The sequence below is a fragment of the Sardina pilchardus genome, chromosome 22 (genome assembly GCF_963854185.1).
Source record: "Sardina pilchardus chromosome 22, fSarPil1.1, whole genome shotgun sequence".
NCBI classification, from domain to species: Eukaryota; Metazoa; Chordata; class Actinopteri; order Clupeiformes; family Clupeidae; genus Sardina; species Sardina pilchardus.
The window spans coordinates 2,296,857-2,318,299 of NC_085015.1; the positions used below are offsets into that span (position 1 = coordinate 2,296,857).

At 42.2% G+C, this 21,443-nt stretch overlaps 1 protein-coding gene across 1 annotated transcript; it reads left to right on the top strand.

The window, feature by feature from the left end:
• The first annotated feature begins 339 nt into the window (after positions 1–339).
• On the top strand, positions 340–21,149 carry LOC134070064 (protein NLRC3-like). The gene is made up of 10 exons (XM_062526271.1): positions 340–460; positions 1,253–1,366; positions 2,836–2,914; positions 3,358–5,226; positions 6,295–6,468; positions 10,107–10,277; positions 10,932–11,105; positions 13,645–13,818; positions 16,711–16,854; positions 19,227–21,149. Exons 3-10 carry the CDS (start codon positions 2,841–2,843, stop codon positions 20,440–20,442), a joined length of 3,996 nt encoding a protein of 1,331 aa, XP_062382255.1. The 5' UTR covers positions 340–460; positions 1,253–1,366; positions 2,836–2,840; the 3' UTR covers positions 20,443–21,149.
• The last annotated feature ends 294 nt before the right edge of the window (positions 21,150–21,443 follow it).

Sequence of the window (21,443 nt, forward strand, 5' to 3'; positions counted from 1 at the left end):
CTAACAGAAGTGGAATCTCCTACACGTACACCCCTACTAACAGAAGTGGAATCTCCTACACCTACACCCCTACTAACAGAAGTGGAATCTCCTACAGCTACACCTACTAACAGAAGTGGAATCACAACAAGTTCAGTCATGTCATTACATTCCAGTGACTGTGTGACGAGGCGCTGCAGCAGAATAGTGCCATACAGCAGCCCAGCCTCGTCGTCGTCGTCGTCGTGTGGGCGTGTAGTAGGCTTATGGGCGTGTAGTAGGCTAGGCTAAAGTCCAGGGAGGGACTGGGACTAATAGAATTGCCCTGAACTTTGTTCCAAATTGGCACACACACACACACACTCACAGGGCTTATGGGCAGTCTGGTGTTGAGGTTTATGTATGGTGTTTGAGTAGACTTACTGAGGAGGGTCACAGTGACTGGGCAGGCAGGGATGTAATTCTCCTGCAGGTGAATGAGGTAAGTGGGCATGATTATGTAGCATAGCTTATGTAGCATGATTATGTAGCATAGTGTATATAGCATTGTTTATGTAGCATGAAGACGTAGCATGATTATGTAGCATGGCATAGCTTACAGTATGTAGCATGATTATGTAGATTATGTAGCATAGCTTATGTAGCATAGTTTATGTAGCACAGGGGTGTCCAAACTACAGCCCGCGGGCCAACTGCGACCCGCCACGCATGCATTAGTTTATCATAGATCTGGCCCGCCGGCCAATTTTCAAGACCCAATGTGGCCCTTGAGCCAAAAAGTTTGGACATCCCTGCATGTAACATGATTGTGTAGCATGATTATGTAGCATGATTATGTAGCACGGTTGTATGAGCAGGCGGGTCTTTAGATTGGATTCAGTAACCTATAAAGTTGAATGAGCATGTTATGGCTGTGTTGATTTGGGGTGCGTTATGATCCTTGCTGCTTGTAGCTTAGACCTACATTAAGCGGTGCGGAGCTTTCCTATCTTTCTGTACCTGCACTGAATTCATGATACAGGTGATGACACTGTTAGCGCAAAGAGCTGTTGTAGATAGAGAGAACTCAGACCATTCAAATCATGGATCAGTGCCATGTTTCAGACCAACGTCAGCTGATTCTGCTATCAATGTTTGTCAATATATAAAGGGACAGTTGGGCATATTTTAATAATATGATATTTGACGCTTTTTTTTTCACCATTCACTTCACTATGATAATGGGGATTTGATGATTGTTGATCTGAAACAACACCCACGAACCATGTGACAGCCTCGGAACCAATCGCATAATAGGACAGTTCAAACCACTCTATTCCCAAGTGGTTCGAACTGCACACTAGAAATTCTGCAGCTCAATTCCCTGTTCACCTCCGCCACCATACAGGTAGGTCTACAGTAGGCTATTTTAACCCCCCTATCTCCACTTTAGCCTGAATGAAGGTTTTTAATCCAAAGCGATTTATGACTGTAGAATGTACATAGCGGTACATAGCATGTTGAATTTTGTGGAAACTAATTGATAAATTGATTGAAAATATGCATTGATTATAATGTAACCTGCATTGTGTTGAACCTGTGCGCTTACCTGCACACACCCTGACTCGAACCCCTCGGATGGAGAGTAGAGTTTGCTAACGATCGAGCAAAAAGCCCAGGCTGCTAGCTTTCATGCCAGCATTGCTCTTGAGATGTTGGGGAGCTCCCATACAGAAAAAAAAAATATTGAGATATCTCACTACTCCTTCCCCCCTCCCTCCGGTGAAGTTGAAACTCCTAAACAGGCATCTCCTCAGTGAATGGCTGGAACAGATTGTTACGTTTTTGTGGCCCAGGTTGTTTTGTTGCTGTTTTTGGAGGCTGGGCTGTCCACAGAGACTGCATTTTTTACAGTGTATTATAGCGCACAGGCAGCTAGCGGATGGTGAGGTGATGTTTGGTGTATATGTGACAAAAAAAGAATGTTTCAGCTTAGAATCCGCATAACATCACTTTTATAAAACGCCTTTAATAAAGATGACCCAAAATGAGCATGGGACACTGCCGACATTTTATTCTGCACACACGCACAGCCAGACAGACAGACGGTGAGTTTGCCAGTAGCCCATCTCAACTCCTCTCTCCATAAGATATTAAACAGGCTAAATGCAAAAATGTATCTAAAGTAACAAAGAAAAACTGACCTGCACACACACACACACACATAGCAAAACCGACAGGGTGAGTTCACCAATAGCTTGTTTCAACTCCGGAAAAAGTTCACACAAGCAAACTATTGACAGTTGTGCTATTCCAGCTACATCGATGTTCTGTCAACTGCATACTGAATGTAGTGACTATTTTGTCCTGAGTTTCTTTCTTTGTCACAATGGTGTTTGATGGGGGAATCTTGTGTTTGTTCCAGAAAATCAGAAAAAAGTTATCCAAAGGAGTAGTTGAAAAATAGATGGTATTTTATTGTAACCAAAAACATTTAACTGGTAAGGTATAAGGCAGACTGGATATTTGTTAAATTGTTAAATCTTTAAGCAAGAGCACAAAGTTAATCCAGCAGGTAGCAGGCAAACATCAAGGTCAAAAAGCTGTGTGCTCCCAGTCAGCCACACCTCCACCAGGTCACCTTCCTATTTAATGGCCTTTTGACCTGTAGAGGGCACAGATTCTCCAGAATAGGACATAAAGCATACATTATTGCAATTAATTCATAATTTAAATGAAAAGGTTAAAAATGGCTCCTACACTGAATGACAAAAGTGTATCTGGTTTGGAATCACAGACTTCACCTCAACACTCTAATGTTTCGACTAGCTAGATACCAACACTGTATCAACTTTCAGTGTGTGTGTGTGTTTCCAGACGTGATGGACTCTGATCCAGATGGGAAGAAGAGGAGCAGAGCCTCCAAAGTGGGCGTGTCTTCATCTGACTCCGACAGGTCAGTCACTATGGAGGGCAAAACGTTTCTTCACTCAAAAATCATTATCCACATTCACAATATGTACTCTCATAAACACTTTAGGAACCATTTAATACCACGTTTATTGCTATAGATATTGGACAATAGCCTCCACCATCATCAAATAATGTCTTTTTTAAAAAATAAGATACCCAGGGGCGTAATTACCCAGTTTTTGAGGGCTATGCAGCAACAACATTGGCGTAATATTTTTTTCAGTTTTTGGTCACAAATTATGTTTTGTGTAATATGGTTCATGGGGGACCATACAATAAATGAATTCAATAAGTGTCTGTACACTACACACATGCATGCACACACATATTTTAAAACATATATTTGGAAACTTGAAGATTCAAGGTGGCTATTTTAGACCCCAGGGAGTTAAAGGTGCTAAATTTGTGATTCTTTCATTGATTCAGTTGGACAGCAGAGGAAGCAGAGGTCCATGACAAATTCAGATCCACACTGAGGAGCAAGTTTCAGCATCTGGATGAGGGAGTACCTAATCAGGGAGAGTCCAGACTCCTTCAAGAGATCTACACAGATCTCTACATCACAGAGGGAGGAGGAGGGGTTAATGGTAATCACGAGGTCAGACAGATAGAGAGAGCGTCTTGGAGAGAAGCAGCACTAAGCAGACCAATCAAATGTAGTGACATTTTTAAACCCTTATTGGACAATGATCAGTCTGATGAGTTATCTGAAAAATTTGATTCTGAATCTGAAGTGTCTGATCACAGACAACTCAAACCTGTCAGAACAGTGCTAACAAAGGGAGTGGCTGGCATTGGGAAAACAGTCTCTGTGCAGAAGTTCATAATGGACTGGACTGAAGGAAGAAACAATCAGGATGTCCTCTTCATATTTCCTCTTCCTTTCCGAGAGCTGAACCTGATGAAGGACAAGAAACTCAGTCTGGTGGACCTTCTTCAGCACTTTTTCCCAGAGATAAAAGATTCAAAAATATTCACCAGTTCAACGCACAGAGTCATGTTCATCTTTGATGGTCTGGATGAGTGTCGACTTCCTCTAAATTTCTCGTCCAACCAGAGATGTTGTGATGAGACAGAGCCAGTCTCAGTGGACGTGCTGCTGACAAACCTCATCAAGAGAGATTTGCTCCCCTCTGCTCTCCTCTGGATCACCACCCGACCAGCAGCAGCCAGTCAGATCCCTCCTGAGTGTGTGGACCAGGTGACAGAAATAAGGGGATTCAATGACCCACAGAAAGAGGAGTACTTAAGGAAGAGAATCAGTGATGATAAACTGGCCCTCAGAACCATAACACACCTGAAGGCATCCAGGAGCCTTTACATCATGTGCCACATTCCAGTCTTCTGCTGGATTTCAGCCACAGTAGTAGAGAGAACATCATTTGAATCAGAAAAAGTAGAAATGCCAAGAACTCTCACTCAAATGTACACTCACTTCCTGATCATTCAGAATCATATCAGAAAAGAAAAATACACAGAAAGAAAAGAGACAGATGAAGAGATAATTTTCAAACTGGGGCAACTGGCTTTCCAACAGCTGGAGAAGGGCAATCTGATCTTCTATGAGGAGGACCTGAGAGAATGTGGCATTGATGTCACAGAAGCATCAGTGTGTGCAGGAGTGTGTACTCAGATCTTCAGAGAGGAGTCTGGGCTGTACCAGGGGAAGGTGTTCAGCTTTGTGCATCTGAGCATTCAAGAGTTTCTTGCAGCTTTGCATGTGTTCCTCTGCTTCATAAACAAAGAAAGAAGCATGTCTGACCAACATCAGATCTTCCAGCTCTTTCCTCTGTTCACATCTGCAACACTGCATGAGCTACACAAGACTGCAGTAGACCTGGCCTTACAGAGTAAGAATGGACACCTGGACCTTTTCCTCCGCTTCCTTTTGGGGCTCTCACTGGAGTCCAATCAGAATCTCTTAATGCGCCTTCTGCCACAGACGAGACGTCAACCACAGAGCTCAGAGCAAACAGTCCAGTATATCAAACAGAAGATCAGAGATCAAAGAAATTCAGACAGAATGATCAACTTGTTCTACTGTCTGAATGAGCTGAATCGTCATGCTGTAGTGGAGGTGATTGACAGGAGCTCAGGAACTCTGTCTGTAGACACACTCTTACCCGGAGAATGGAAGACTAGGAGATTTGAGTTTAAGATTCCAAAGGAGCAGCTGAAAAAGTTTGACCTGCAGAAGTACATAAAGACACCAGAGACCGATCAGACTGAGCTCCTCAGTCCAGATGAAGTTCTGCAGAGGCTGGTGCCAGTGGTCACAGCATCCATCTCAGCCAAGTAAGTAAAAGAGGGCCCTACTGTATTTTGGTGATCAGAAATGGGTGGTCAGGCATGGCCAGTCCACACTAATGGCATGATTTGTGATCAAAAACTGGACGTCAGGGGTCGATTTTGTTCAGCCTCTTTATTTCGTCAAAGTTCACAGGCCCATGGCACAAGAACTAAACCATGTTGGAGGCTCACATTTTACATCACAAAATCATGACACTACCATAACGACAATATCCTGTCATCCAAAATGGCAATCTAGTAATGAGTTGAGTTTTAAATTAGACTTAGTTTTGTGATGTTTGATGTACATTTTACAATAGTGTCAGTAACTGGAAATTACTATCAGAAGTCATGCATTTATGTGTTCCTTTTCTTAATGAACATATGAGGCAGCATCTCACCTGTTGTGATAATATTCATGTTTATTATGGTTTTATAATTTTAACAGTATATTGCTTTATATCATCAGTTCAAACATTTTAATTCAACAGAAGTAGTCAAAAAAAACAAATCCAACAGAGAATGTCCCATCATACGGTGAAAAACAAAAGAAGAAATGCAGGCCCTTGGCCACAAAACTGAAGAAAGCCAAGAGCTGACAAACCAGAGCAAAGAGTAGTCTAGAGGTAGGCAAGGGTCACGTCCAAATAATCAGTACAAGCAACCGGGACAATCTGAGAAACTGGAGCTGACACAATACAGACTAGGTAGACCTAATCATTAGGACTAAAGAAGAGCAGGGGCCTCATGTACAAAGCCTGCGTACGCACAAAAATACTGCGTACACTAACTCTCACGCTGACGTCCACGTCCGGACGTACGAAGACTGACTTGAACGTGAGCATGTGCGGTCCTCCACGCAAGCTTCATGTCTGACGTACGCACATTTCCAGTGTGTATCGTCAGTTGGCAACTCGTAAGGGCAATGCAGCGCAACAACATTAGTTGATCACAAATCAAGGCCTTTATTTGCACAGCATTTTGTGAAATGTGGGCTATTAAAAATATGAAAAACTATGCAACAGCCAATATCTGCAATGAAAACTGCAGTCATTATGTGTTATGTTTCTCCAGGCTGGATGGTTGTTCCCTCACAGAGAAGAGCTGTGCTGCGATAGCATCAGCTGCCAGATCAAACTCCTGCAGTTTGAAGGAGCTGAACCTGAGTGACAATGAGCTTCATGATGCAGGAGTTCAGCATCTCTCAGAGCTCCTCAAGAATCCTCACTGCAAACTGGAGAAACTAGTGTGAGTCTGAACACTCAACAACAGATCTGTGTGTGTGTGGGGGGGGGGAGTATCCAGTGATGAGTGAGTGGGGTGCTCAAAGATGTGTGTGTGTGTGTGTGTGTGAGTGTACATCAGACCTTTAGTCCTCCCTACACTTTTCAGGGACATTAGGATAATAAAATGCAGTGGGAAGAAAATGTATTTGATACCATGCTAATGTTGCCTAAAAAGAGAGATATAAAATCATCATTTGACAATTGATCTTAATGCCTTAATTCAAAAGATGAGTAAAAATCAAACCGCTAAGGACACCAGTTTTCTTTTTCCAGTAGGCCTATTAGCCTGTTTGATTTGCATTGAGCTCAAAGAGCATCAAACAGGCTAATAGGCCTACTGGAAAAAGCACCATGCCAATCTCTAGCTATGGTGAAGGGTACGTGATGATGTGGGGCTATTTTAATTCCAACGGCCAAGGGAACTTTATCAGGATGCATAATATCCATGAAATAGCTTGTCTTTAAAAATGAAAACATTAAAAAAAAATCCTCCTGCTTCTATGGGAATTTAACATAGGGGTCAAATACTTCCTTCCCCCGAGCATTTAGTAAGAACATGTATTTATTTACGATACATTCTTCAATAACAAAGAAAATTGGTGTCCTTAGCGGTTTGATTTTTGCTCATTTTTTAATTAAGGCATTAAGATCAATTGCCAAATGATGATTTCATGTTTCTCTTTTTAAGCATCTTTAGCATGGTATCAAATAACAAAAAATCAAATCCCCACTGTATACACACATTTAACCAACTCCCTAATTAAAGGTGAACTATGCAAGTTTTTATAGCTTTTTAATAAACTCCGGAGTCATTGGAATGGTTATTTGACTTATTTCGGGGTTGAACGACGGCTGTCTCGCTTCCCCCTCTGAGCGGAAAAAACACGCATGCAAGTTTGTGCTACCAGGAACTGTCTGTGCTGACCAGGGCTGTACGCTTAGCTTTTTCACTAGGAGCATAGGTGCTCCTAAATGAAAACATGTAGGAGCACAGAAAAAAATTTAGGAGCACTATGAAATTTCATTGAAAACCTTATTGCCTTAAGCAGGATACAGATCATTCACAGCAGTGGCAATCCTAGTCTCTGCTCAAACCCTTCATACACACAGAAAATGGCTTGTCTGGTTTCTATTTCATATTTTGAATTCAGAATTTGTACACATTTTGTTAACAATTCATAGCATTATAGGATCTGCATAATTACTTATAGCGTAAAATTCAAAGTAATTTGAATACTTCATATTGATTACACTTGTCTTTAATGATATTACAGGGGTGGTGTGTAGGTCTAATTGAGTGCCTGTCACTTTAAGAAGTACTAACAACGGTAAAGACAAATATTCCCGGTGTAATAGAAAAGATGAGTGTCCAGCAATGTTAACTTATATGATTTAGGTAGCCTACCGTGGCATGGCATTGTGAGTTGTCCTTTCACTTTGTCCTTGGTCATGTTTAATTGGCTGGGTGCTAAACTTACTCTGCCATGACTTGTCTTGGAGTTTGGTAGCCTATATTCTGTTATATTCAATGAGTGACAACCAGTGCTCAAAAACGTTACGATATTCTCCTGATAACGTTAGTGGAATGGATTTAATGTGAACGTAGCCATAAAAAGACGCAGAGTGGCTATACAGCGCACATTTGCGATGAAAATGTTCCGCCTTAAAAGCAGATGTAGCCTACACCGAATCGTGGTTAAATACATCATTTAGACAACAGAATCAGTAGGGGGTTTTTTTTGTTTCATAGAAGTCTACCAGGCCTATGTCAAATGCAGGCTCGGGTGAAGCTGGGAGGAATTAACCACGGTTTCCACACCGTGTTAAGCCTATCAACCGTGATAATAATAATTTGAAATGAACACGGTAATTGTTATAGTCAACAGTTTTATCATGGTTTACCGTTTCACCGGTAATTGCTACATAGTCACCAACTGATAACGAACAGATTGAAGAAAAAGAAGAATGGATTTGGAGTGACATTTCTTGCGTGTGTGTGAGAGCGCGAGGTTGATGCTGAAAGCGTGAGTGTCTAGCCAGGTGCGTAAGAGTTGTCAACTCTATACAGATGCGCGAAAATTGTACTATACTTTGATCCACTTGGTGTGGATTCATTTTAGGAGCAAAATGCGAATGAAAGGGTTGAAATCAGTACTCGCACATGTGCGAGTATTTATTATTTCAAACTCGCACTAATATATTTTTACTCGTTTTTGCGACAACCTGCTCGCAGCACTGGTGCTGACCAACAGAAAGTCTCCAGCCTCGAGGTCATGCTCATGAAAAGGCAGACTGACCAATTGAGGAGTGTTGTAAAATATACAAACTAAAGCTGTAGAGGAAGCTCTGCAGAGAAATTTGCGAGCAAAAACGACAATGAAATAGCCAAACCTGCATATTATCCTTTCAAACAACATAGAACTAATTGCTTGTCAAACACAATGTTACTGAAATCAGTCAACTTAGTGAAAGCGACCCCTACCGTGAATTGAAAACTACTGCATGGAGGATCTTCCTCCTCAAGACTTGATTGAAAATGAACTAGTATTCATGTATAGTTTGGATGTATGTAGTATAGTTTGTCACTAGTACAGTATATGTTTGTGTGTCTGTTTGTCTGTTAGCAAGATAACTCAAAAAGTTATGGATGGATAAAAAATAAAACATTGTGCACACAGTTTTCAGAAAAGGTTTTGTTGACACTAACCCGTGTACTGTATATGCCGTCAAGAGCATGCCAAACCTATAGGTAGCAGTGAAACAAGAAGCTCGAGCCCACGTTAGCCAATCAGAACCCCGAAAATCACACCAACGAATCACTTCCTCTGTTTCATTTTAACTGTATTTGCAAATGCAAAAAAGGGTTGGCATCAACATTTTGTGACTGCTACTCTACATTTTGCGACTGCTACTCTGAATGCATCCATGGTCACCATAGCCAAATGAAAATGTAAACATTGGTCGCACTTTGACATTGGTCACACTTTTTTTGCGCAGATGCAAATACTGATCCATTGGCAAACGTTTATTTCCTGGTTGGTGGACGCTTGTCTGAAGTTTCAAATCATTGGCGTTCAATCACTAACGTTTGGTAATGACGTACGGCAACTTAAATGTAATCTGGCTTTCCACAAGGTTTAGGAATGTGTTCATGGGATTTTCGATCATTCTTCCAGAAGAGCATTTGTGAGGTCACACACTGATATTGGAAGAGGAGACTAGACTACATGTCATGCCTGTTTTTTTGTTTTTTGGGGTTAGATCATGATTGTACAAATGGTTTGGGCTCATCAAAGTAGAACCTGAACCCTTTGCTTTGGAAGTTTATTTGACACTTTTACTCACAATTCATAAAAGTTACGAAACGGCTGAAAACTTTCTTTGAAACGTTCTACTCAGAACTCTAGGACCCTTATCAAAATAAAAGTGCATTTTCAGTGCATAGCCTACATTAGGTTTTGCAGTAGAGGGGTGTAAAAACAGTACATGATACTAAAGGTATACTAACACTGTATCAACTGGGGTTTATTTATTAATTCCAGTTTACTGAAATGCTGAGTGTAATAATCAGATATGTCATCATGTGTTATATTTCTCCAGGCTGAATGGTTGTTCCCTCACAGAGAAGAGCTGGGCTGCGATAGCGTCAGCTGCCAGATCAAACTCCTGTCGTTTGAAGGAGCTGTACCTGAGTGGCAATATGTTTTATGGTGGAGTTCAGCATCTCTCAGAGCTCCTCAAGAATCCCCACAGCAAACTGGAGACACTAGTGTGAGTCTGAACTGTGTTGCTCCCTGCAGGTAACACCCGGAACCTGTACAACGTCAGGCGTTTCTCTGTCTTGCTCTTTGCTGCGGGTAGTTAAACCTACAATAATCGTTGAAGGCGGCAGGGACCTACTGTCGAGAAAAGCTGAGAGACTTCCCTCTCCGGTGGATATAACCTAATACTGCTACTTTTATGTCGTTAATTAGAATTCCCCTTGGAAGTTGCTTCCGCAGGGAATTTATTATGATGTTTTAATATTATGATTTAGAAGTATTTTAATGCACCCAGGTCTCGACAAGATTGGCTCAAGCTCAAAGGCATTTGGCTCCTGAGGTTCTGAAGACAGGTTGTACACTAATCTTGCTTGGATTTAAAAGTGGCGTTCTAATACCGTCCTGCAGTATAAAGCCCAGCAACCCTAAGTCTTGGAAAATGTAGAATGATGAGACTGGACGCTGAAGTACTGTAATATCACGTTAACTGCTTTACTAGTGAAACCGAAACTTAATGCATACATCCGAGCATAGACTTGTGGGTAACGTAGTCTACCGCTACAGAAAAGACAGTGAAAGAACCACAGAAGATTATCTTACCCTCCTGCTTGGAATTTGCAGAAGACCCAGAAACTAATAAATGGCTTGTGTTATGTTTCTTCAGGCTGAAGCATTGTTCCCTCACAAAGAATAGCTGTGCTGTGATAGCGTCAGCTGCCAGATCAAACTCCTGCAGTTTGAAGAAGCTGGGCCTGAGTAAGAATAAGCTTCGTGATGCAGGAGTTCAGCATCTCTCAAAGCTCCTCAAGAATCCCCGCTGCAAACTGGAGAAACTAGAGTGAGTCTGAACACTCATCAACAGATCTGTGTGTGGGTGTTGAACTCTGTGATTGTGTGTGTGTGTGTGTGTGTGTGTTCGTTCGGGGGAGCTCCCTGTGAGGAATAAATGATGATGAGATGCAGATTGTGTGTTGTATAGTGTACAGTATGTGAGTGTAATAATCAGATGTGCAGTGTTGTGCCTGAACGCGTTCATTGAACGAAAGTTCATGAACTCGTTCATAATTTTGGTGAACGTGAACTGAACGAACTGTATTTCTGCCTGATGAACGACACTGTGAACGCGTTCATTCTGGTGTCTGTGAACGTCACGTTCACTCTTTTTTAATTTCGTTAGGTTCAGGCAAAAAACACACCGTTAATAGTTCTAAACTGTTGCCCAACCATTGCGTGTGCTTTGCCTATATGCCAGATTTTATGTCTGAATTCATATTTCCGTATACTTCCAAAATGTTTCCTGCTGTCGACCTATGTTTTCGTAATGTTGCCACCACAGCTGCTAGGCCTATGCATGCAATCGCGGAAAAAATCGCACTTGATGATCAAGTGAAGTATTACGTGTCTATGTCAGTGAACAGTTCCATCTCTCACGCTGCAGCTAATGCAGCAAGGTATCCTCCTCCTGGTGTAAAAACAACACTCTTCTGAGCGCGGCCGCATTTCTGCCCAGCGAACCAAAGCCCAATTGATGGAAATTCTACTTTACATGTGAACAAACGGAGACCGTATACATTTCGCATGCTTCATGTCTGAATTTCCACCACCGTCAGAAATGCGGCAAGCAATTATAGCAGAATGTGCGTAAAACCTGTCTGAAATGGCTATTTCATGTTAAACTAATGAAATATTTGCTGGCTGTGGCAGCAATTTTGAAGAGTAGGCCTATAGGTCGCAACATATTGAAAAAATGAACTGAACTAGTTTTGGAGCTGTGAACGTCGTTCATAATTTGGAATTATGAACTATGAACTGAACTAGTTAATTTTAAAATTTGTGAACGATGAACTGAACTAGTTCATGTAGAAAGTGAACTTTCCCAACACTGCAGATGTGACCATTCAAAGCGAAATCAGTCGTTTTGCGCACAACGTTATTTTGAGAAAATCAACAATAACGAACTTCCGGGTTAAAATGTTGAATTTCACGTTTTCGCATAATTTGACTGTATACAGTCTACAGTTTCATATCATGAACGCATTTCACGGAAAAACATACGTTTTGACTGTTAAACCCGGCGAAGATTCAACACATTTGCTGTCATTCCCGTTGTGCACGCGCCGCTAAAAAAGGTGATTTCTCCTCTTCTGGCATATCGTGACAGGAGAACCATGTCAACTTTGGATGCGGTTATCTTAGCGATAGTTTGTATAATACCCTCAATATACATATCGTTGGAAAGCTTAGTTTATGGCCGTTCACGTGAACACAATAACTTAATTTAGAACATTTTACCGAAACGACTGGTTCCGCTTTACAGGGTCACAGATATGTATGGTGGCCGAGAAGTGCATATGAATTTACATTTGCATGTGCATTTTTAAGTCCAAGCTCAAAATGATATGTCATAAAAAAAATTAAAATCTAAAACAAATGTACAACCCTGTGGACACTTTTACCAAGGGCTACACTTTTGCCAGTTTCGATACAAATTTACAAGCAGCAGAATCGGATGGAAATGGTAGCCCACTGTAAGTATAATACACAGGAAGTAGCTTACTCGACCATGTCTAAAACAGAAAGGAGAAAACTTCATTAATAACTGTTTTTATTATTAGAATCAAGTACGCTCATATGAAGGTATGTGATATTGTAGCGCAGACGATGAAGTTACTGTTTGAGACGGGAGACTGTGAATTTGTTCAAACCGGTGGATTTAATTCCTACAGTATATCAGGTACAGGCTAGGCACGAGCTGTAGGAGCTGTCCACTCAAACCAACAAACTGATCAATTAAGTTAAATCATTCACCCCCCCCCCCCCCCTCCTCACAACACATCAGAATTGATTAACACATTCCATGACACAGGAGGGACAGGGAGATTCAAGCATCTCTTAAACACACACACACAATGGCCTCGATGCTACAATATGATGGTTGCATGGTGTGGAAATAATCAAATTGAAAGAGGCCGGACTGTCCCGCAGAAAACAATAGGCTTGTTAGGCTACTCCCCAAGGAACACTATGCAAAAAGTCCATCAGACTTGAACTTTGTGTTGCAAGTTCTTAAGTAAAGTACTAGCATGAAACAATTTTGGGAATACTCACACAACCATCAGATGCTGAGCTGCACCCGTATCGTTTGACCATCTGAAGGAATCCCCTTACGCCATCATTAAGGACACACTTTGGAAAAGTGCGAAACATGCGAGAAGTAGGCTACTTCCTGTGTATTGTACCTACCCTTAGCGTCAGATTTTTGTAATTTTGTTTTAAAACAAATCATTTTGTGCTTGGACATTGTAAAAATGCACATGCAAATGTAAATTTGTTTTGCACTTCTCGGCAACTGTATATATGTCATCATGTTTCTCCAGGTTGAAGAAGTGTTCCCTCACAGAGAAGAGCTGTGCTGTGATAGCGTCAGCTGCCAGATCAAACTCCTGCAGTTTGAAGGAGCTGAATCTGTGGGGCAATGAGCTTCATGATGCAGGAGTTCAGCATCTCTCAGAGCTCCTCAAGAATCCCCACTGCAAACTGGAGAAACTAGAGTGAGTCTGAACACACAACAACAGATCTGTGTGTGGGGGGAGTATCCAGTGATTAGTGAGTGGGGTACTCAAAGCTCAAAGATGTGTGTGTGTGTGTGTGTGTGTGTGTGTGTGTGTGTGTGTGTGTGTGTGTGTGTGTGTGTGTGTGTGTGTGTGTGTGTGTGTGTGTGTGTGTGTGTGTGTGTGTGTGTGTGTGTGTGTGTGTGTGTGTGTGTGTGTGTGTGTGTGTCACACACTCTTCAATTGTCGAGGTAAGGTGTGTGTATGTTTATTTGTCAGTGGCTGCCTGTGGTAAGTGAATGATGATGAAAAACTGTGTGTGTGTGTGTTGTCTAGTTGGAGGTACAGTATGTGAGTGTAATGATCAGATATGTCATCATGTGTTATGATTCTCTAGGCTGCAGTATTGTTCCCTCACAGAGAAGAGCTGTGCTGCGATAGCGTCAGCTGCCAGATCAAACTCCTGCAGTTTGAAGGAGCTGTACCTGAGTAACAATGAGCTTCATGATGCAGGAGTTCAGCATCTCTCAGAGCTCCTCAAGAATCCCCACTGCAAACTGGAGAAACTAGTGTGAGTCTGAACACTCAACAACAGATCTGTGTGTGGGGGGAGTATCCAGTGATGAGTGAGTGGGGTGCTCAGAGATATGTGTGTGTGCGTGTGTGTGTGTGTGTGATTGTTAATTGAATGATGATGAAAAGCCGGTCACTTGTTCGGTTCGGAGCATGTGTGCATCGTACGGTGTTGAAGGTTCATGTATTCGTAATGCAGCAAGAACTTGCGTCTCTTATGTAGTCTACCGTAGAGTCAATCACTAAGGGTGCGCTGCATCTGTGACAGCGAAGAGGCTTTTGAAAGACAAGCAGGAGAGATATGCCAAAGATTTTCAGACAGGGTATATGACCAAAGTCCTTTTAAGGCAAGTCACGTCACTCGGCAAGCAATATTGGGGTTGGGCAGCGACTGTGATCGGAACAAGACCAGGGCCCTATCTAAATGAATGGGGAGAGAGCTGGATGTCCATGTTCCGAGGTTCAAGGGACATACAAATCACATGTTTGAAATCACGATGAAAATCAGACTAAAATCGCTGAAAAGGTTTGGTGGTTTTGTATCAAATTAACGCTTAAAAGGTATTTTTCTTAATCTTGGACTGTGCATGCACATTTCTTCACAAAGTAGTTTTCAAAAAGCGTGACCGCCAAGGATCGGCAAAATGATTGTAGCAACGGCACTGGAAGAGGCGGGACATGTGCAAACCGCTGTAAGCGCCCGCCATCTTTGCGTTACGAAGTTACCCCATGCATTTCAATGGGCGATTTTTCCAGTGCAGTGTCTCTTCATATATAAGTGCCTCTGATATGACCATGCATTACTGCAGGGTTGTCTTGAGCGGGTGCGCAACACCCAACGCACAAATATAATGACTGATAGAGCACATAGGCCGACTACAAACACAAACACCCCAATCACTTTTGTGTGGACCTATGGAAACATACCTAATTCATAATTCTGCACTCATTGGATAGACCTACAAAATAGCAAAATAACAAAATAGCCTATAATAGCGTATATCTTCTGGTCTTTTTTGAAAGTTATTGTGCTGTCTGTATCTTGTACAATACTCGATAGCAAAATCTAAGACAACGAAATACGTATGTAGCAGGGTAGGCTATTTGGAAAACATTTCCCCTTAAAACTAATTCCTTAAAACTGTACAACAAACATGCAGTGAATAATTGGGGAAGGGTGTCTCAAACCCAACAAGCAAACAGACATTTTAAACAAACATCACGCAAACATGCTGTTTTACAGATGAAAGTGAAAATGTTTTTCCCACATATCCACGATGTGATTCTATTTATAACATGTGTTGGAACTAAGAAGCAATGGACTATTTTAATTGAATTATGGTATTGTATGGGAGGACACTGCATCATCATTGGTTGATTGTGTGGGTGTATGTGAGGGTTTGGGAATAAAAGTGAGGTTGTAACATGTATTCATTTGAGCACACTGAGGAAGGCGCCAAGCCGAAACGCATCCGTGCAATGAACACGTTCGTATGCAAAGTGTGGTCTTTTTTCTTCTTTGATGCGTAATGTATTCTCATGCTCAGGGATGTAGTGGTGAAATAAGAGGTGGGTAAACTATGGATTCTGTGATCAAGGTTAGGTGGACTGTGCCATGCAGTATCAGATTTTTTAAAAGGCATTCAGAACGCATTGGTCAATGGCACTTAAGCCGTGGATGTGGGTATGGGAGAGCAATGCTCAACCACTCCCCCTGCTCACATTTTTCCTACTGGTTGGGGATCGAACTGTTTGGTTACAAGCCCGAAGCCTTAGGGCGGGTGGGCAGGCGGGCGTGCCTGCGTGTGTTGTGTTGTGTTGTGTTGTATAGTCAGAGATACAATTTGTGAATGTAATAATCTGATATGTCATCATGTGTTATGTTTCTCCAGGCTGGATGGTTGTTCCCTCACAGAGAAGAGCTGTGCTATGATAGCGTCAGCTGCCAGATCAAACTCCTGCAGTTTGAAGGAGCTGGACCTGAGTCACAATAAGCTTCATGATGCAGGAGTTCAGCATCTCTCAGAGCTCCTCAAGGATTCCCACTGCAAACTGGAGAAACTAATGTGAGTGTTAACACTCAACAACAGATCTTTTTCTGTGAATGTGTGTGTGTGTGTTGAAAGACACTATACTGTATCTCCATTTCTAGAAAAAAAACAGGGATTTTGATGAAAACTATCCACTGTTTTCTTGGGATTTCTCGAGAGCAGAGGCTTGTAAAAATAGAGAGAGCTTAGTCTCAAACTGGAGAAACTAATGTTTTAATGGCAGTAATCCTTTCTTTAGTGTTAATATTAGTAATCCTTTCTCTTCTAGAGTGAATGGTCGTATCTTCCTGAAGGAGAGTCCAGCAGCAGCAGCCTCGGCTAGCAGCTCCCACTCAGATGCTGCAGAGCTGCACCTCAGAGGCAAAGTCCAGCAAGACCCAGGAGCACAGCTGCTCTCTCTGGACACACACACGTGAGTCTGGTGGAGAGAGGTGCACATAACTCTCTCACACACACATGCACAGCTGCTCTCTCTGGACACTCACACGTGAGTCTGGTGGACAGTGGTAGCCTGATTACCATCGACTTTCAAAGGCTCTGCGAGACTTTAGTCTGACCAACAGCCTGTTCTAACACGGTTTCTTGCCAGCGCTGGTTGACCCGCCTCCTTTAAGTGCCTCGGTTTGCTACTGGTAGATGTCAGAAAGCTGTTTGCCGAGTTTAAACCAATAACAACACTCTTTCCGCTGCCTTGAACACGCCTCTACCCAGAGCCGTTGGAGCTGCTCAAAGTTGATTGGTTCTCGACCAAAGGGGGCAGTTCCGCAGATTTCGGGAACTCAGAAATCCTTCTCAATGAGCAGTTGACCAGACCAGCAGCAAAAGCCTGAAGGCGTTGCGTCACTGGGAGGGCGTGCCAGGCTAGGACAGTGGTGCAACAGTGGCAGTTGCTGAGTGCTGTGAATTGGGGTAGCTCTGATAAATTGATATTTTGGGCTTTTTATGTCTGACAGTGAGTGAAGAGAGACAGGAAGTGAGTGGGAGAGAGAGGGTGGGATCTGGAAAGGACTATGGGGCGGGAATCGAACTCGGGTCGCCGGCGTACGGTGCAAGTGCCCCAGCCAGTTGCCCCACAGCTGGGGCCATACATTGATATTATTAAGGTGCTATATTGTTCTATGACAGACCAAACAGTATAGCCTACAGTACGTTAGGGTTCTGAGACATGGCAGCTGGCTTGGCTAGAACTGCATTTAACCAGCTCACTTTGGCGGTCACTGTTTGGTAGCCTGCTAGAGTTATTAAATTATCTTTTTATCAACAGCTTTTAAGCTATCCATATTTAATTTTCAACTGTCTATCTTCGCACTATCAACTTTCAAAAACTATGAAACCACCATGTCTACCCTAGCAACACCTTTGTAACCATATCTACATGATTTATCCGTACATTTTTGCATTTTCATGCACTCGTAATTTCCATGGAATTACATTCTCTTGTTATAGTATATTATATTAATGTGCCTTGCTGTTTTATTTTTTTAATCACCCCTGGTTGGGAAGGCTATCAAAATGGCTTCAAGTTAACATTAGCATAATTTAGCTAAGCTGCAGAGTTATATAGTGAGCTATGCGGCTACAAGCTGCACAGTTATATAGCAAGCCACGTGGCTACAACTTAACCTGAATACACAACTGAAACAAGAGTCACTAACTCTGTAATTCCACATTGCAGTTTTATTTACAAGATATGTACAAAAGCTGCAATTGGATTGAAAATGTGAGCTGCAACTTGCCTTGCCTCTTGACTTCACCTGTCAACCTAACATTAACGCATCCCTGTTGGAATAGTAGGCTGGCTATTGTTAAAGCCTACTGTACTATTCCAACAGGGATGCGTTAATGTTAGGTTGACAGGTGAAACTAGTGATGATAACTAGGCCTACTGATTTCTCAGTAACTGTTGTCATTCTGTGCATGTTTGAATGACCGCATTTCACAAATGAAAACACTGTGGGAGTTGTCAAAGCTGACAGCCTTATCGAGAACAACGGTTTTGGACGTCATTAGTGGAAACAAATAGGCTAAATCATTGTGTGCTTATACAGTATTGAGTGTTTTTAATAGTAGGCCTATCAGAGCACCTGTTGGAAACAACTGTTCTAATGTTTACACATATTTATGTCGACTATAAAATAGGATGGGTTCATGAGGAAAGCTGCGTTGCTCCTCGCAAATTTCTGCGCGTCAAAGATGTTCATTATTGACACGTGCGGCACCCACCTGCCATGTTGACACAATTCCCATCAACCACAAGCACATAACCACAGCATGATTTTCTACAAATGTTACTATATGGAGATAATGTTCTCTAACGTTATTAGAAGGTTACTGGAAAAACTAACCACAGGAAAGCCATAGGCTAGGTTACTTAAATTAAGTGGAATGTTATGTGCTTGCTGGGAGGACGCAAGCTTCATATTTACTAAAGGTTGTGCATTGTGCAACTTAAAAACTAAACGGCTACAGTACAAATCGCTATTATTGTGTAGTCTGTGTGTATGTCCAGATGGTTTTATATAACGATATAGGCTTTCTGACCCCGAAATGCATGCACATTTTCCTGTGACAAGCCATGCTTTCCAAGCATAGTAACATAGCCGTTTACTTTCCTGTGTGTGTGTGTGTGTGTGTGAGAGAGAGTGAATGGAAGGAGGAATATCTGGTGAATCTAGCCTCAATTATCCTTAAATAACTCCAGATTTTTTTTAATTTTCACATTTGTCAAACACCTTGACACCTTGTGTGTGTGTGTGTGTGTGTGTGTGTGTGTGTGTGTTAAAGGAAGGATCACCACATTGATGCCCCACAGAGGAGCTGTGAATCCTGTGCTGAAGTTCCAGACTCCAGCCACTGGGTCCTGGTGAAGCCTGAAGTCTCCACAGAGAAGAGTGTCTCCACCTACAGCCTGAGCTCTCCTGCAGGGAGCTACGAGTGCCCAGAGTCTGGTCTGCGCTGGACGTGTGCTGGTCCAGTCACCCTGCAGTACCGCTTCATGGACTGGCATCTCTTGGCTGACGAGCTGCCCCACATGCAGTACAGACCAGCTGGTCCTTCAATGGACATCAAGCTCATCTCAGGAGAGCTGGAGGAGATCCACCTGCCACATTTCCTCTGTTTGGGAGGTAGCCCGTCTTCCCTGAAGGATGCTGTGGAGGTTCTGCATAAGCAGGACAGTGGAGTGTTGATAGAGAAGTGTGAGCTGAGTCGCTTCCATGCCAAGCTGGTGAAGCCCTCCTTTTCTCTTCTTGGGCTTTTCTATTCTCTCATATCTCATTTGTTCACTGGGAAGGAGGAAGAGAGGGAGAAGCTGGTTGAGGTCCATGCAGATGTTCAGGTCTATCTGAGCAGTACCGCACCCCTCACGTTCCGCTTGTACCTCTCACCACTGAGTCCAGAGCTTAGTCAGCTAATAGAGATCCAGGAGGAACGATTCAAAGGCCAGAGACTTGCCAAGTCCCGGCCTGGGAGACCTCTTCAGATGAATGAGTACTACGCCCTAAAAGCCGACTGTGGTATTATAGGAGAACCGACTCCAGAAGAGCTAGATCTCAGAGAGTGCTCCGAGATTGCTCCCAACTTCTTTGAAGTGCGCATAAGTGAGGCTGTGAACTTTAAGATGGAACTCCTCAGCTCTGTAGACATACGGAAAGTCTGGCAAGCATATATCTCGAGTTCTGAGTGCTTTTGGTACAAACCCCAACAGGGCAGTGATGGCCCGTACAATGCTGAAGAATTCCTATCCAACCACAGGGCAGGTCTCATTGAGAAGGTGACAAATGTCATCCAGCTAGCGGATAAGATGATGTCAAACAAACTGATCAATGGAGAGGATTATGAAAACATCAGAGTGGCACCAACTGACCAGGAGAAGATGAGACGAGTGTTTGATGTCCTGAGGTCTTGTGGTGCTGAAGGGAGGAAGACATTCTTCAAAATCCTCCATGAGCTACGTCCTGCTCTGGTGACAGAGCTGGCTACATCATCCCCCGGACCATAGCAAATCCTACAGGAGGATGTTAATACTGTTTTTACTTTGAACTTTGAGAATGTCATGCAAACATCAGCGTGTGTGTTTAATGTCCTGGAGTCTTGTGGGCATAAAGGGAAGAGTGTGTTCATCAGAATCCTTAATAAGCAATGCCCTGCCCTGCTGGAAGAGTTGGGCGGATGATCTCCTGAATGATGTTTAAAAATATATATATTTTCATTTTAATTTGTAATTTTGTGACTTTGCTCCATGAGAGCTGTGTTTTGTACATATTGTATTTCTAATCTGGTGTGAGCACTGCACAAGACTTGGTGTGGACAGCAGGGGGCAGCATTCGGCAAAACAGCAAAAGGAAAGGAAGGTCATTTCATTTGGCAACCCTGGGGACCAAACACTTACACTATTTTCCATAAAAATGTCTAGTGCCAGGTTAGCACTATGCAGCGGTCATGATGATGATGAAATAAAATTAAATGAGAGAGGCATAGATACAAATACAATTGATATACATAATAATAATTTGTTAATAATGATTCATAATAATTCATAATAATAAATAATAATTAATATTATTTAGGCCTGTCCTTCATGTTGCTCTAATTGCTAATCAAATAATCAACAATCAGGTTTCTTAAATGTCACATTTGTTGTAGACAATTTCAAATAATTGGAAGTCGCTTTGGTTAAAATACATCCGCCAAATGTAATGTAACATTTTTTCTAGTTTTATTGAGTTCAATAAGGCTTAAAACATTACAGTATTGGAACCAATGGAATGGTTTACTTAATTACTGTATATGTTTATATGTTTACTGTATGGTTAACTTCATTAAATAAAACTCAGCTGCAAAATCATTTGAAGGGGTCTTCATTTTATGATGGGTTTTTGTAGCTGTTGTGAGGGTTGTATTTGCTGGTACTTTTCCACACTTTGTAAAATATCAGTAATCTGAAAATATAAGCCGGGGCATCACTTGAACAACTGTCGTTCTTCGTCTCAGCTTTCTGTT

Excerpts from the sequence above, each read along its gene's own strand:
- LOC134070064 (XM_062526271.1), top strand. The coding sequence starts at position 2,841 with ATGGACTCTGATCCAGATGGGAAGAAGAGGAGCAGAGCCTCCAAAGTG. Across the intron at positions 11,106-13,644 it reads TGCAAACTGGAGAAACTAGA|GTTGAAGAAGTGTTCCCTCA; the intron begins GTGAGTCTGAAC and ends ATGTTTCTCCAG. Across the intron at positions 16,855-19,226 it reads CTCTCTCTGGACACACACAC|GAAGGATCACCACATTGATG; the intron begins GTGAGTCTGGTG and ends TGTGTGTTAAAG.